General features: G+C 35.0%; 1 protein-coding gene across 3 annotated transcripts in view; it reads right to left on the reverse strand.

Moving 5' to 3' along the window:
- RNGTT (RNA guanylyltransferase and 5'-phosphatase) overlaps positions 1–18,180 on the reverse strand; it is a 358,579-nt gene that overhangs the window by 196,410 nt on the left and 143,989 nt on the right. Inside the window, exon 12 of one of the 3 annotated variants that reach the window (XM_063666408.1) lies at positions 12,757–12,849. The exons of the other annotated variants lie outside the window; for them this stretch is intronic. Coding sequence (XP_063522478.1) covers positions 12,757–12,849 — 93 coding nt within the window. The remainder of the gene's footprint in view (positions 1–12,756; positions 12,850–18,180) is intronic. 3 annotated transcript variants of the gene reach the window in all.

The following is an 18,180-nucleotide window of genomic DNA, read 5'->3' on the forward strand; positions in this document are numbered from 1 at the left end:
ATTCTTAAAAAAAAATGTATCCAAACTTGTTACGGCCATCTTCCATATATCAGTATCTTCATCATTAGAGCCAACTTTTAAGTCATTTAGCCAGTTTCCATTATTTTTCCTGCTGCTGTCTCTGATTTACAGCATACTTCAAATTATACACGAGACTATAACTGCAGATGTTATCCCAAGCTACAAGTACTAATTGACTAATGTTAGGAAAATGCTTTTTCCCCTTATTCATTCCACAGATCTATGTTCATAATCTTAGAAGTGCTTTGCTCTTTGAAGATACCTTCAAAAGTTTGGTTTAAGACAAAGTTCCTCATTCATTTATGATGTGAAAAATAGTAAGAGAATGCTGCTTCTACACTGATGATAATAAAAAAAGCAGATAATCTATCAAATAATAACTTTTGTTACAGCCATCAGAAAGCTGACATCTGCAGGCAACCAAATAAACTGAATCCCAGTCCCTCCAAAGGAGGATGAAGTATATGAACTCAGGTCTTCTTTGGTAGAGAAAAGGAAGAGAAAGTGGCAGCCATAAGTGAGTACAAAGAAAACAACATCTGACCAATTCTTAAAAACTAAGTCTGGGCGAGTGGAACAGTTTAGAATCCCTGGAAGCCCAAAACACAAGAGATACAAACTTTTTCTCAGGTTTCTATCAGGCTTCACAAGAAAGATCACAAGCAGGGCAGGAAACAAGAGAATGCCCCCACCTTGGTTGGGCACAGACGTTAAGACCCTCCTGCTTTCCAAACCCTTCTTGATATGATGCAAAAGTTACCTGGGAATAAATTCATATGCAGCTATACAAGAAGCTGGAGACAGACTTGGACCAATGACATTATATTGATAAAAAGCAGAAAGACTTGGTCCTGACAAAATATCCCTATGCAAGGCAAAACTTCACTGGCAAGAGGGAGAGGGAAGACCCACTGAGGAAAACCCCATGCCTGTGATTCAGGTGCTCAGGTTCTGCTTAATACTACGGCTGGAGAAGAAAAACTAAGAAAACTCCACAGTCTTCATAAGTCTGGCACTGAGCGGCAAGAAACAGTTGTTTACATACGGGGAAAAGTACTAGAAGTATGAAAATAGAACACTCTGTGGTACAGGGGAGCAGAGCCTACTGAAAGCTAAACGTGAAACAGAAACACCAGGAGAAAACCCTTTTATACTCTAGGCATTACAATAAATACAAGTAACAGCAGCCAACTGCTGAGAAAATATAAATTCTCTGGAGCACTGAAGATATAATTATATAGCAACACATAGAACAGGCTGATTCAACCACTACCCCTCCCCACCCACAAATGAAGCCTATTAACAAACTAAAAGAAGTATGCCTGTTACCAAGCATAAAGATACTTACCTCAGTCTCTTTTGTTCATATAGGAAAGAAAAATCCACGAAAGACGTCTAATTTAAAAATTCTCTCTCACACACACACATACACAAAGGAAAAATAAATGGCCTATATTCAAAGATTAGGCAGTCAACAGAAGCAGACAAAGAGAGGGCCTATATTTTGGAATTATCAAAGACTTTAAAAATAACATTTACAAAAAACAACAGATGCTGGCAACGTTGCTGAGAAAAAGGAACACGCTTTTTTTTTTTTTTGAGATAGAGTCTCACTCTGTCGCCCAGGCTGGAGTGCAGTGGCACAATCTCGGCTCACTACAACCTCTGCTTCCTGGGTTCAAGAGATTCTCCTGCCTCAGCCTCCTGAAGCTAGATTACAGGCGCGCACCACCACACCTGGCTAATTTTTGTCTTTTTAGTAGAGAGGGGGTTTCACCACGTTAGCCAGGATGGTCTCAATCTCCTGACCTCGTGATCCACCTGCCTCGGCCTCCTAAAGTGCTGGGATTACAGGTGCGGGCCACCGTACCCGGCCTGAAAAAGGAACACTGTTACACTGTAAGTGGGAGTGTAAATTAGTTCAACCATTGTGGAAGACAGTGTGGTGATTCCTCAGAGACCTAAAGGCAGAAGTATCATTTGACCCAGCAATCCCGTTACTGGGTATATACCCAAAGGAATATAAATCATTCTATTATAAAGATATATGCATGTGTAAATTCATTGCAACACTATTTATAATAGCAAAGTAATGGAATAGCAAAGTAATGGAATCAACCTAAACGCCCATCAATGATAGACTGAATAAAGAAAATATGATACATATACACAAAGGAATACTATGCACCCACAAAAAAGGAACAAGATTGTATCCTTCAGGGACATGGATGGAGCTGGAAGCCATTATCCTCGGCAAACTAACGTAGGAACGAAAAAACAAAACACTGAATGTCCTCACTTATAAGTGGGAGTTGATTGATGAGAACACATGGACACATGGGGGTGAACAACACACACCAGGCACCTGTGGGGGGCATGGGGAGAGGGAAAGCATTAGGAAGAATAGCTAATGGATGCTGAATTAATACCTGAGTGATGGCATGATCTGTGCAGGAAACCACCATGGCATACGTTTACTTATGTAACAAAACTGCACATCCTGCACATGTACCCTGAACTTAAAAGTTGATAAAACAAATAAATAAAAATAACATTTTAAATGATCTAGACAAAAAAGTAGAAAACATGCATAAACGGATAGGGAGTTTCAGCAGAGATGGAAACAATAAAAATGAAACAATTGAAAATGCAGAAATAAAAACACACAACATCAGAGAAAAAGAATGTTAATCAGTGGGAATGATAATCAATGAGATTATCCACAGACTGGACACAGAAGAGAAAAGTCACTAAACTTGAAGAAGAAACATATGTGGCACTTTTTCCAACTGAAATACAAAAAGAAAAAAAGAGGGAAAAAAGAAACAGCGCTGAGAATCAAAGAGCTGGGAGACCACAGCCAAGGATAGAACATTTGTACAGCTGGAATATGAAAACAAAAAGAAAGATATAAGGAAGCAAAGAAACCAACTGAGAGAAATAATGCCTCCAATTGCTACAAAATTAATTAAACACATAAACACAAACACACACCCCAATGGACTCCAAGAGGACAGGAAGAAAGATTTAAGAAAAAAAAAAAAAATGTAGGTTTATCATAGTCAAAACCCAGCAAGAAGGGGGAAAAGATTACAGGCAGAGGAACAAAAATAAGATTGACAGCAGACTCCTTATCTGAAATTCCGCCAGCCATGAGACAATGAAACCTCACCTTTAACATACTAATATGAATAGAAACAATGTTAACCCAAAAATCTTTAGCAAATGAAAACATCTTTCAATAATAAAGGCACAGTAGAGTTCTTTTTCAGACAGACAATAGCTGATAAAACATATTTCCACCAAGCTAGAACGTAAGAAATTTTAAAAGGAAATTTTCAGGTAGAAGGAATATGATACAAGAATAAAATCTGTATCTAAACTGAAATAATGAAGGGCATTGGAATGGTTAAAAACTAGAATAAATATAAGAAATCTGTGTTCCTCTTTCTTTTCTTACAATATAATTGACTAATTAAAGTAAAAATATTAACAATGTATTGTAGGATTTATAACATATGTAAAAACAAATTGTATAAAAGGAAATGAGGTAAGAACCCCAACTAGGAAGTGGCATACTATTATTTAAAAGTAAATTGTGAAAACAGATACTATAAACCTTAGAACAACTGCTAAAATATACACAAAGATATATATCTAATAGGCCCAAAAAGTGGAGATATAATGGGATAAGAACATTCTCAAGTAATCTAAATGATGGCAAGACAAAAGGAAAAAAGAAAATGAGAAAACATGGGGCAAGCCATGTAGTAAATCAAGTAGTAAGATAGTAGATTTAAACCAGATTGTTTTCATTCTAATGATATTTCTTCTAGAAACCACAACATTACAAAATCAACAAGCAGAGATTGTCATTATTAATAAATTTTTTTTAAGAAATCAAGAACCAGCTGGATGTAGTGGCTTATGTCTGTAATGCCAGCACTTTGAGGGGCAGAGGCAGGCAGATAGCTTGAGCCCAGGAGTTCGACACCAGCCTGGGCAACATGGCAAAACCCCATCTCTACAAAAAATATTTTTAAAAATGTAGGTTTATCATAGTCAAAACCAAAGTCAAAACCATAGTCAAAGCCAGGCCATGGCAGCGTGCACCTACAGTCCCAGCTACTCGGGAAGCTGCAGTGGGAGGATAACTTGAGCCTGGGAAGTGGAGGATGCAGTGAGCCAAGATCATGCCACTGAATTCCAGCCTGAGTGACAGAGTGAGATCCCTCTTAAAAAAAAAAAAAAAAAAAAAAAAAGGAAACAACTATATGTATAGTGTCTACAACAGCCCACTTTATACATAAAGAGTCCATTAGGTAAAAAGTACAGGGATGGAAAAAGATGTCAAATCCAGTGCTAATGGAAAAAAGCTGAAGCATCTAGGCTGTATTAATGTAAGACAATGAGAACTTCAGAACAAGAAATTACTAGAGATGAAAACAATACATACTGACAAAGGGGGTCAATTCATCAAGAGTCTGTAACAATCTTAAATGTATACACGCCTTTAAAAAAAGCTTCAAAATAAAACTGACAAAATAGATAAGAAAAATAGTAGGGAAATCCTCAATTATACATAGAGAATTTAACACTCTTCTCTGAGCAAACAACTGGACAAATAGAAAAAAAAAATCACTAGTAGTAAAGACACCTTGAAAAGACTTACAGAACACAAGCAGACAGAAAGCCAGTGAGGATATGGAAGAGTAGATCACTATAAAACAACCTGACCTAATTGACATTTATAAAATACTCCACCCAAACCAGGAAAAAATGCTTTTTTTTCCTAAATGCATACAACACATTTCAAAGTATATTCTCTGATCATAATGAATTAAATTACATGTCAATATTTGGAAAGTCATCCAATATTTGAAAATTAAATAACACACTTCTAAATAACCCATGAATAAAAGAAGAAATTAAAAGGGAAATTTTAAAGTATTTTAAACAGAATGAAAACAAAAACAGAGTGGATTAATGTTTGAGAGATGCTGCTAAAGCGTATTTACAGAAAATTTTGCTGCATGAAATACCTAATTAAAAAGAAGATCAATGACCAGGCACAATGGCTCATACCTGTAATCCCAGCACTTTGGGAGACTGAGGTGGAAGGATCACTTAAGGCCAGGAGACTGAGACCAGCCTGGGCAACATAGCGAGACCTTGTCTCTACAAAAAATTTTAAAAGTATCCAGGCATGGTGGCATGCACCTAAGTTGCAGCTACTCAGGAGGCTAAGGCAGAAGGAACATTTGAGCCCCAGAGGTTGCAGCTGCAGTGAGTCCTGATTGCACCACTGCACTCCAACCTGGGCAACAGAATTAGATATCGCCTAAGAAAAGCAAAAAAAATTTTTTACCCATTTTTATAATAAAAAAAAATTAAGCAAAAAGGTTACAAATCAATGTCCTCAACTTCCACTTTAAGAAAGTAAGGAGAACTGTAAAGAATTTCATAATCTCAGATATAAAAAATAGCCACTTGGGCTGAGATAGTGTACACAATAAAAGCAACTTCTCCCCTCCTAAGGCTAAGACCGGACCTCACTGAAGACAGAACAGCCATAGCTCACTGGATGGTGAAGCTGATGAAATGTCCCAGCTGCTTTTAAAGATGGAAGTTGTATCAAAGCAGTATGTCCAAATTTACAACTTTAGGATACTGAGTAATAGGTAGGAATGAATTTCCAAATTTCAAAATTAAGTCGCTGAGATGAAAATTTCAAAGAAATTGAGAGGCCAAGGTTGTAAGTCAAACCAAACATTGGGAAGTGTATTCAGCAACAATGATGGGCAGCCTTTGAGAGAAGACTCTGTCAGGCACAGTCTCCATGAATAAAGGAGTTACCAAAAAGCCAAAAAGAGAGTCTTAATGTGCTTAAAATAGCACGACTTGAAAGGTCAGGTTTTATTTAATAATTTAAATATCAGATATAATTTTAAACTCACTTTGATATTCTTTTGTGTCTGATATTATATTCAAAAAAAAAGCTACTGTTTCTTTTTCTCCTTTTCTATATATAAAGTAAAACTTATTCATGAGTTGCACTGGTATCCTAATGTAAGAAGTACTAAGCTAAGTTTTTCATAGATAATTTACTGGTTGATTAACATCCCAATAAAAATACAGTTGCATACAGTGTTCATGAGATAGATATTTCCTGACTGTCTTCCAATGCTAGAAACCAAGCCGGCATTAGGACATGCTAATGGGATGTGAGGGATATGAGGACCCAATGACAACATAAGCCTTGGCCAATGTGCCTAAATAATACCTTAATTTCAATTTGACAGTAAAAACATTTAAATGTGATGACATAATTACAATTTCTCCTTGTCAATCTTTCTTCAGAAACACGGTTCTACTTAAATTACCCTAGATGTTTTTAAAACACGTCTAACAAATAAAAGAATCTTAATTTAGAAATGTTTAATTGAAAAATCTTGGAGAAATTTAAAGTGGAATATGTGGTCAATCACCCTAAACTAGGATACAATCCTTTTCAGAATTACAATTTTCTTGATAATTTTCCCTCCAGACAAAATTCGAAGATAATTGGATGAAAAGTAAAACAGTAGACATTATCTATCAATTTTTAATAAAGCATGATACTTTTCATGAGGTTTTTCCTATAAAACTTAAATTTGCTTACTTATGAACATAATCTTATCTTTGAATACCATCTGAAATATCCTACAGAGGGCATGTAGCATGGACCAAAGATTGGAGGAACCGACAAATGTTACCATATGATTGACTCTGAGTTGATATTTTATGTCTATGAATCATGATGTAACCGAAAACCAAGTTGTTATGAATGCATAAGCAGGGAAAGATAATGCAAACGGCTTGACATTAGAAACATGAGAAACAAAACAGAAACTGCAAAGTTACAAAGCATAGAAAGGAGCCTTTTAAAAATATAAGCAAAATGAAAGCTTACAGACTACAGTGAAGAAGAAACTGAATCTCCAATGTTATCAGAAATACGAATTGACAATATCAATTCATTATAGTATGGAAAAATATACCAATGGAATACTTAAAAAAGAATAAACTACCTCCACCTTTCAGTTCTGGTCTATTCTACTCAGACATCTTCTGAGCAGATATTCCCACAAAGCCTCAACTCATTGCCTGAGAATACTCAATATAGTAACTTCTATCTCTTGACTCTTTTATGTGCTTTCATAACTCCCCACAAATCCAAGGTTTAGTTTTAAAACCCCCCCAAAAATGGAAGTTTGCACTTCCCTGGATACTAATCTTTATTGGTTTTCAATCCCAAAGTCTAACTTCTAGTTCAGGTTAGGATTATTCAATGCTTCTGTACTCTGAATGTCCTTCTAATCAGTAAATAATAATCCTACAAGTCATCCTTCTTGCTCATCACAAAGCCAACATCATTATCTTCTTTTAAAAAAGAATGACTTGATTGCCACTACTTACCAATACTGCCTAAACAACTATGTCATTCAAGTTAGCTAATCAAAATATAAATGCTTTTGCAATACTATTGTTGGCTCTTTCATTAACCCATATTATTGCAATTAAAAAGAGGCATAATAATTCTGGTGAATCCTATTTGACAAGTTAGAAAATCTCAAAACAAAATTTCTCTAGAAAATATAACCTCTTAATTTTGGTTGCCGTTAGTCTTATTTTTACCAAAATCCCTTCATAGATCCACAAAGAAGTAGTCAACTACATCCTCATGGAACAATAAAAGTTCTTTTTGTCAGATTTCTAATTATTCTTTTTAATTTCATAATTTAGGCATCATTCACTCATTCAACAAACATTCACTTAGTACCAATAAGTGACAACCACTGTGTTAAGTGTTTGAGATGTAAAAGAGTTTACTCCATGTCTATCTTGGAAGAGCGGGTGGCAGGGTCTAGTGGGGAGACTCCAAACTCAAATGTCTATACATGCCAGGCCATAGCCTGAACTGGACAGGGTATATGCCAGGCCATAGCCTGAACTGGACAGGGTATAAGATGGACGCGTGAGACCAACTGGAGAGGACATCCTTATCTACAAGCAGTCAAATTCAACATTGTTTATGTATCATATGAGATTACACTTTATGAAGCTCATGAATTTATGAGTTAATATGGACCTAAATACACATAAAATAGTTTTTTTACCTTAAATGCTTTCAATAGAGATGCTTAAAGACTTCTAAGGAAACAAAACAACAATTATATTTTCATCTATCATTCAAGGATTTATTCAAATATTTACTGAGTACTAATTACATATTCATTTTTAGAAAATGATGAGAAGAGCAAGAGAAGGAGATAACACATACAAAACTATTAATATATGCCAGGTACTGTTCCAACACTTTACATATTTTAACTTATTTTTAAACTATGCCCTAAAGAGTTAAAGAAACCAGTGACTGGCAGAAATTATTGAGCCTGCAGAGTGGCAAATTAAAAAAAGAAACAAATTGCTGAAACGCTGAAACTCCCTCCACTTACTTATGAGATTTAAAACCTGGCTGAAATCAATTGGAACCGATATGGCCTACTGGCGTTTGCACAGAACGAACTTGCCGGTGTCACAGATCAAATTTCCACTGCAGGCTGCATACTAACTCCCCCTGAAACTTGCACATGAGATCCATGAGGTAGTATGAATAAATCACTGTGCATGCCTGAGGACTTTCCAGACCTCTCCTCTCCTTCCACCAATCACCTACCAATCCCTGAACACACACCCTAAACCTTTTCTAATGAAATTACTGCCTTAAAGTCAGCACAGAGAGACAGATTTGAGCTGGACTCCTTTCTTCTTGTTAGTCGACTTGTAATAAAAAGCTTTTATTTTCCCAAAAACTCAAGTGTCATAGTATTGGCTTCTAGCACATCAGGCAGCAAGCCCTTTTGCTCGGTAACATTTTTAGCCTCATAATTACCATATACAGTAGGGATTATTGTGATTCCCATTTTAAAGGTGAAGTTAAGAACTTGCCTAAGGTTCCACAGCAAGAAACTGAGAATCCAAATGCATTCTGACTCCAGAGTCCATACTGTTAACTGCTATTCTAAACTAGAGTGTCAGAGTCCCAAAAATCTTCTCCTAATCTCTAGTCTAGTCTAGGTTATATGCTCCTTCAATAAACTATCAAAGTATCCTATGCTTCCCTCCATCACAAGCTTTTCCCATCTGTCTGACTACTAAATTGATATGTATGCTTTTTGAGGTCAGGAATCACATCTTATATTCATTGTATTTTCAACATCTATTACAATAATCTGGTGCACAGTAAGCTCTCACTTAACAAATGTGTGTTAAATAAATATAAAATGAATAACACAGTGCAAGAATCTATAAAAATAAGCTGGTAAGGCTAGGTTATAACCATAGGTTATAGGTTAGGTAGAAAAATATATAGGCTGTATTATCACAAGAGGTTTTATAAAATGAAAACATAAAAAATTGTTAGAGAAGTTTAAAAGTTGATTAGACTTGTGTATGTATTATGAAAGGGGTAAGATTTAAAAAAAAAAAAGCTAAAGTCATCTCTCATAAGTTAATAACTTCCTCACAAATCATCCTTTATTACCTATATATATCTCCAGTGAAGGCAACAGTAATAATGTCCTAACTGGGCATACAGAGTTGCTTCTAGGTGAATTTCCTTTCTTCAAACTATTTGTACTCACTAATGCTACTCACCGACTTTCTAAAACAAACAATTTGTTGTGTGTCACAGTCATATCTAAAAATATTTGAATGCCCTTCACTGTCTATAGTCCAAGTTGCCTTAGTATGGTTTTTAGAGCCCTTTTTTTCCTGGGAAAACTCTCCTGAATATGTCTATAATCAAATCACAATGAAATGCTCACCTTTTCTAAAATGTTTATATACTTTGATATCATTAAACCTTTGTTCATGCTATACTCTGTATCCAGATTGTAGCTGATAAGAAATATAAGTGAATATTTGTTTTGTGGGTAGAAAAGCATGACCTATCAGTTTAGAAGAATAGTAAGTACTTTTGAAACGAATATACAAACACAATGGATATTTGGCCGTAAATACATAATGCAGTAAAAATACAACTAAACCGCATAAATGACTGGTCTGGATGTCATGAGGGAGAAAAAGTAGAGAGATTTAAAAAAAAGGAAAAGACTAAATAGTTCTAATTTGAACATAAAGGGAAAATCATTTATTTGTAAAATAAAATTTAAGATTTTCAAATAAAGAGTAATATGAGAAATTGCAAAAATACACCCTCTGTTTAAATAGGTGTGTTGAGGAATTCACTTTACCAAAGAGAGGTCCTGGCCTTTGCCCTCAGCTACTGGGAGATGATCTCTAGGCCCTGGGGGTATTCTCCTTGATAAGAGTACATGGAGTCACTGGAGAGTCTAACAATGTGACTCATGATGGGAGCTTCCTGGAATACCGTCAGCTCTGATTGCCAAAGGAACTAGAAACTAAATGTATTAGACTGAACTTTTGGGAGGAGATAAAGACTAAAGGTCAGACACAGGGGCAGTATGTGAACAAATTCCAGTATAAACTGTGGACACCAAAAGCTTGCATAAACTTCCCTGGACTGTCATACATCATAGCCAGGAAGAGGTAACACCATCCATGACTCCACCAGGAAAGGACAACCAGAAGCTTTGCTTTTGAGCCCCTCCCAGATTCTGCCCACATGTCTTTCCTTTGGCTGGTTTTAGTATGTATCCTTTCATTATAATAAAACTATAATTCTAAGTATAGGGCTCTGAGTTTTGTGGGTCATACCAGTGAATTATCAAATCTGAGGGAGTCAGTGGGGACCTCAGTATCTAAAGCCAGCAAGTCTGAAGTAAAGGAGGCCCTAGGGTCCCCCAAACTTGAGGCTGGTATCTGAAGCAAGGACCATGCAGTTGGCCTAAACGTATTCCAATAGGTTTTTGTCACTGTATTTCTGTAGTTGATACCGTTTCAGCTGTCCTCAAAGTCACACCCATCAGCAGGAAAGCTTATGACTTCCCCTGTGAGGCATTATTGCCAAGAAGCTGTTCAGGAAGTGACAGACTATAGAATGATGCGATAGTTGCCTTCTCTGTTAATGAGTAAAGTGACCCAGTTAGCCATCACAGATGAGACCTTTAGCTTCACTTTAATAGACATTGATATCTCCGGAGGAGGACAACCCACACTGGGATATCAAATGGCATTTTAGCTGTAAACTAAACATGTTCTGCAGCCTAATAAAGTAACAGGAAAATGGAAGTGAGACTTTCAGAAATAAACTTTACTTTCCACAATATAAAAAAGTATAACATTTCCCTATTCTTTGTATCAATTTTAAGCTAGGACAGAAAGAGAAAGCTCAAAATCACATAAAAATAAGACCTAAGATTTCTGTCTAGAATGTTGTATGAAATATATTGTGAACAAAATAGCAAAATATGTATATCTCTGTTACAGTGATTTTATTTCCTGTACTTAAAATTAAGCATTTATCAACAATTTAATGCAGCAAAGTAATTACATGGTTCACTGGGATTTGACGTAACACCTTTAAAGAATACTGACTGTCATTCATTTTATTGTTATTAGGCTCCAATGTCAAAATTAAAGTTCCATTACTTATCTTCCATGCCTCTATATGTACATTATCTCCTAGGAAGGTTCCATCCTACTTCAGTCTAGTGAGTTACAATCTTCTCATGAGGTGCACATATGTGTATACAGTATATGTGGACATATATGTGCACTTATAGTCCCTAGGCTAAGACTAAGAATTCTAAGAACATGCAAAAAGAAGGGCAAAGTATACAAAAGGGGGAAGAAATGAAAATCGTCTTTAATGAGAAAAAAGAATGAACAGAACCAGTGGGACAAAACCCATAGCACATAATGGGGTATTTGACATAAAATACTAGGTATCAGAGGTAAGACTAAGCAAAGTATATTTTAGGTATTGGAAAAGCAATGTATTTAAACCAATAATAACACCAATTTAAATTTATTACTGTTTTGTTCTCAAGTATATGAAACTATGAGTCATTCAAGCCTCCATTTGAAAATAACATTCAAAAAAATCTTTGCGAGCACCCTAGAATCAGTAATAAAACCTATTCTAATTATATCTAGAGAAAGCATTGATTTACAATACACCAAAACTTAGAAAAGGTGACCCAGATATATGAGTACTTAAAATTTCAATGTCATTGTTTCCTGGAAGTAATCACCGTCTAAGGAGGAAATGGGGACACAGGGGGCACACAGGCTGGGGGAGAGAGTCTCATTATTTCCAAACAATAATATGGAGACCTAAAACTATTCACATACAAATCAACACTGGAACTTTGAACTCAATCCTTAAAGTCTGGCCAGTGAATACAGTTTAGACCTGAAGCACCAAAAGATAAGTTTTAGCTTGTTGCAAGCTCTAGAGACACACTGAAGAACAATGGTGGCATCTTGTACACTCTAGAGCAAAAACCACTCTGGTCTAGCGTACGTAAAAGGAATCCTAAATATATACATGCCTTTCATTTAAAGCCCTATCTTCTCAGACAGCAAAAAAGAATATGCAAGGTATTCAGAACCTCTTCATACCATATATCTGGACTAAGTAGGTACAGTTATCTCACTTCAGACATATCAGACAGATGGAATTTAAAAGGTACATTTTTTGGATCTTTTACAGCTTGATTTTTCTGGTCATCCCACCCAAAATGTGCGCCAGGCACAGTGGCTTACACCTGTAATCCAAACGCTTTGGGAGGCCGTGGTGTGAGGATTGCTTGAAGCCAGGAATTTAAGACCAGCCTGGGCAACAAAGCCAGATCCTGTCTGCACAAAAAAATAAATAAAAAATAAATGAAAAAAAAAGTGGGGGGAGGTATAGATATAAATACACTAAATACACACACAACACATACGTGTACACACACACACACATATTCTTCAACTATCAGAATATTAATAAACCACTCTGAACTATATCACGTCTCCTCAAACTAATCAGCAACCTTAACCCTATTCCTTCAGGTACTTTGCCAACCTCTGAACCTAAATGATAACTAACCTAACCCATGCCTTCACCATCCAAGTCTATTGACATCATTTTAAAATCATTCTTCTATACAGACGTAAGATGAGTCAACATCTAACAGTTTATTTTCTTTTATCCATCTGTAATTTCCATCAGGTTGAGCATCATGTGCAATTGTTCCTGAGTATTCTTAAACACCTAAAAATACAGCCAAATATACTATCATTTTTTGAAAGTCAGCATATTAGAAACATAAGCTCAAGACATTGGGTTAACCAGGAGCATAATTTAAGTTTATTTTGGGCTGGGCACGGTGGCTCACGCCTATAATCCCAGCACTTTGGGAGGCTGAAGCGGGTGGATCACCCGAGGTCAGGAGTTCAAGACCAGCCTGGCCAACATGGTGAAACCCCGTCTCTACTAAAAATACAAAAATTAGCCAGGCATAGTGGTACATGCCTGTAATGTACCACTTGAACCCGGGAGGCAGAGGTTGCAGTGAGCCGAGATCCTGCCATTGCACTCCAGCCTGGGCAACCAGAGTGAAACTCCAACTCAAAGAAAAAAAGAAAAAAGTTTATTTCGTCCATCGGGAACCAAATCAAGTCAGGCTAAAGATGAATGCAGTTACTGATAAAATAAGGCTATGAAATTAACTACCAATTCATTACGAGTATGATAAACCCAGTTTAAAATGTTTTGTAATTGTGCTGCAAAAGCCATAATCAACAAGAGAAAAATAAATTTGTGATACATACTGAGAACAGTTTTAATAAAATTAACTTCTCTTAAAATCAGCAATAAATGACTTTGCAAAATTTAATCATTGTGTTTTTTCTATACAGAGCTATATTTAGTTAGCCAAAACCATTTATGTGACCACACATTTATGTCATAATAAATAAAAAGACTTCTGTTAAAAATAAATAAAAAGACTTCTGTTAAACATATTTGTTTGCTGATAGGTAAAATTATATCCACATCACAGTTTCAATAAAGATAATAATACTAGTCCTTTAATATCTTCAACCTACTTTCTTTCAGTTCATAATTTAATAAACAGCAAATTATTAGAAAATTTGATTTTGAAATATACAGTTATTATAACATCTATGAGACCTAGAAAAAATTATTTAATGTCAAGAATAGTATTCTTCGTAACTTAATAACTTCATAATTTAAGTATTCCCCAAAATTATATAAAATTTAAAAAAATTTTTTGGTAGATAAAAGATAAAGTCATTTTTCCTGAAATGATGTCTTAGCACCTAACTGAACAATAGAAAAGAGAAGGTCATTAAGAGGAAGGTTTCAAGTAGAAATAGTCTGTTACACTCACAGATACAGTAACAGGAAAGGTAAGGCGGGGCTCATGAATTAAACAGCCCCAAGAAAAAAAGAATGAAAAAGGGCAAATTCTGAAAGGGGTGCTGAAAGAGCTCATGCGGCTAATAAACACATGTGCCACAAAACAACCACCCACACAGTAGGATCTGCATTCTCCTAGAAATTTAATGTTATTTCCAAGACACTACATTACTTTTGAGTAAAGAGTCCTAATCCTTTGGCATCATAACCACCAGCTACTCTAATCTTAACCCTAACTTTTCCATGTAATTCATCAAACTACCAACAAGGACTTTAGTACTTGAATCATCCTTGTCTTCTTCATGTATGCTACCATACATGTGGACAATCTACTCAGCATCCTAGTGTCCAAGATCCTAAATATTTTCAACTCTACTGACATTCTCTTCCACTCTACCTCATTAATCTCTACCAACAGACAGCTGCGAAATCATTATTTAAAAGTACTCCACATCAAACATATTTTCTAATAGATCACTCTCTTACAATATATGTCTCCCACCCAACAATGAAAGGGGCATTTCTATCTACCTGCTACAGCTGCAAATCTTTATTTTACCTTTCAAAAATTATTTCACCTACTAGCTAGGACTTGATAGAAACATTTCACGAACATTCTCAAAACCCTATCTCCACAAATGCCTCTCTAGAACTACAATTCTCAGCACTGCAATATGACTAGATATGGGATTGTACAGAATCATATGTGGAATGGTGTTTTAGACTTGGAAAACCAAGCAAAGAGTATTAAGAATTTAAGCCCTGAAATGCCACACGAGTGGTGCTTTCTGAGGACTGAGCTTATCACAAGAAAACCTATAGACTCCTACCAATTATCCAGTGAAAAAGTCTAATTTTAACAATATATTACTGATGATGATGATATGATGATGATGATGATGATGGATGACTTATCTGAGGCTAGCAGTTCCACACTATTAAATAAAGAAAGCAAAATTTTAAAACATTGGTCAGTTACCCAGCCCTCCATGTTTGGCTAATATGAGAGGGAGAATCAAAAAACAATCTAATATTTTCTCATTAATGTCAGAACAAGACAAAGATATTCTCTGTCAGCACTCCTTTCAGAATCATACTGAAGTTCTAGCTAATAAAGACAAGTAAAAGGTATAAATTTTGGGAAGGAAGAAATAAAATTGTCTTTTTTCACAAATGGTATGATTGCCTATGCAGAAAATATGAAAAGAATAAACAAAAACTCCTGGAACTAATAAGCAATTATAGCCAGGTTTCAGGACACAAATATACAAAACTCAATCACTTTCCTATATACCAGCAATGGTATATAGAAAAAATATCAATCACTTTCCTATATACCAGGTGAAATTCAAAATTTAAAATACAATAACACTTACATTAGCACCCTCTAAAAATGAAATACTTAGGGATAACATAACTACATATAAAAATCTGTATTAGAAAAACTACAGAATTCCAACAAAAGAAACCAAAGAAGAACTAAATAAATGGAGAGACAGTACATGTTCATGGATAGGAAGACTCAATATTGTCAAGATGTCAGTCTTCCCAATTTGATCTACAGATTCAACACAATCCCAACCAAAATCCCAGAAAGTTATATTCTAAATATTGTCAAGATGATTTTAAAGGTTGTATGGAGAGGCAAACGATCTAAAATAGCCAGCACAATATTGAAGGAGAAGAATAAGAGCAACAACTGACACTACCAGACTCAAAATTTACTATACAGCTACAGTAATCAAGACAGTATAATATCGGCAAAAGAACAGACAAATGGATCAGTGGAACAGAATAGAACCCAGAAATAGATCCACATAAATACAGTCAAGTGATCTTTGACAAAAGAGCAAAAGCAATGAAATGAAAATAGTCTTTTCAACAAATGGTGATAGAACAACCAGACCTTCACATGCAAAAAAAATAAATAAATAAATTCTGAAGTTGCAAACTTATGATTTGTGTATATTTCAGTGTGTGTTATACATCCCCAAGCAAAAGTCTGCTTAGAAACACTAAAGAAAAAAATGTGCTAATTAAATTTTAGAAAGCATATGTTTTACATTCTCAAATTTCTGAAAAATATGCTATGCTAAAAATCAGATGTGTGAAATATAGGGCATTTTGAGGAACTATCCAATAATACAAAAAAGAACAAAGAAAAGGAAAGTATAAAAGATAAATATATAGAAGCACATGTTAAGCAAAATTTTTAAGGAAAACTAAATATTATGCAAACCTATAAATATTTCTAAGCAAAATACGATTAAGCAAAATTCAAAGTAAACAAAAGCAAAATAAAAGAAATTAATATTTCTGTATAAAATATGCCTAAGCAAACTGAAAGAAAAAATGGTGTCAACTGATTTCGATAATAAAATTCATAATGAAGAAATGAGTAATAAATGTTTATGTGCTAAAATTTTAATATATTAGAAAAAAGACAAAATGTAATAGCACTGAAACATTTTAATATTCCTCTATTACCTATGACAAAAGTAGAACATAAAAACATTCACAGAAATGTTTATAATAACTGATGATATATTAGTCCACTAAAAAAAAAAAACAGCAAATTCCTAGAAATTATACCAACTACATTCCCTAGTCACCAAACAACAACAACAACAACAAAATTAGAACTAAGAAAAATAAATAAGTTGAAAACAAAAGGGAAAAGCTGATAAACTTCAAATTTTAAAACATTCTGTTAAGTGCTGTGCAGTCAGGGGAAGGGCCAAAAAGTTAACTGAATTTATACAGCCAGTTTTTCTCTAGGGGCATTTCCCAATTCTAAACATATGGCAAAACTGAGAAAATCCGTTTTTTTTCCCTAGGCAAAAGGCCACTGCTAAGGGAAAAGGAAACAAGTAGAGATTTTAGTGGGCTCAGGGAATTAGAGAGAGACATTTGGGAAGGGATTCAAACATACACCTGGATTTCCCCTCAAGATGATAGCACAATGCTAAAGTTACACAGATACATAGAAAACAAAATTTAAAAGAAAATATATGTCCAACACCAATATAATACATTTGAACATTTTAATGACATTGATAATTTTCTAAAAATGACATATTAACAAAGGTGACGCATAAAAATGTTAAAACTTGCTAACTATGTTTTTCAAAGACTTTCCTCCTTAAAAATATCCTAAAAGTTATTTTAGGACTGAGTTCATTCAGGCTTTCACAGAACAATCCACTACAGTGTAAATAAACTATTCTCTGTCATAGAAAAATAGGTATAAATCCCCTGATTCATTTTACATAATAAAAACAGGCAATTACAAAATCATTCTCCATCTACTGTCAACTACAGACCAACCTCTATCATCCATTCCGTCGTTCCAGGCATTTGCAATAGTGGCAAATCTATCACATTATTTTATCAGAAAGTGTGTCTGTATCACATAAAAAGAGTGAACATTGATAGGATGGCAATTAAAAACAGGTGATCAACCAACAAATACATCAACATTTATAATACAGTGATTTAATTTTTGACAAAGGTGTCCAGGAAAAGAAGTCTCTTCAACAAATGGTGCTAGAATAACTAGTGGGGAGGGTGATATGAATCTCAATTCCTACTCCACACTACTAACAGAAACATTAATTTGAGATGGATAATACACCCAAACATAAAAGGTAAGCCACAGGCTCTCAGAATAAAACATAGGAGAACATATTTCTGACCTCGGGTTAGGCAAGCAAAGGTTTCTTACACAAGACACAAGAAAGCACTATCCATAAAAGAAAAAT

The sequence above is a fragment of the Pongo pygmaeus genome, chromosome 5, assembly GCF_028885625.2.
Source record: "Pongo pygmaeus isolate AG05252 chromosome 5, NHGRI_mPonPyg2-v2.0_pri, whole genome shotgun sequence".
NCBI lineage: Eukaryota > Metazoa > Chordata > Mammalia > Primates > Hominidae > Pongo > Pongo pygmaeus.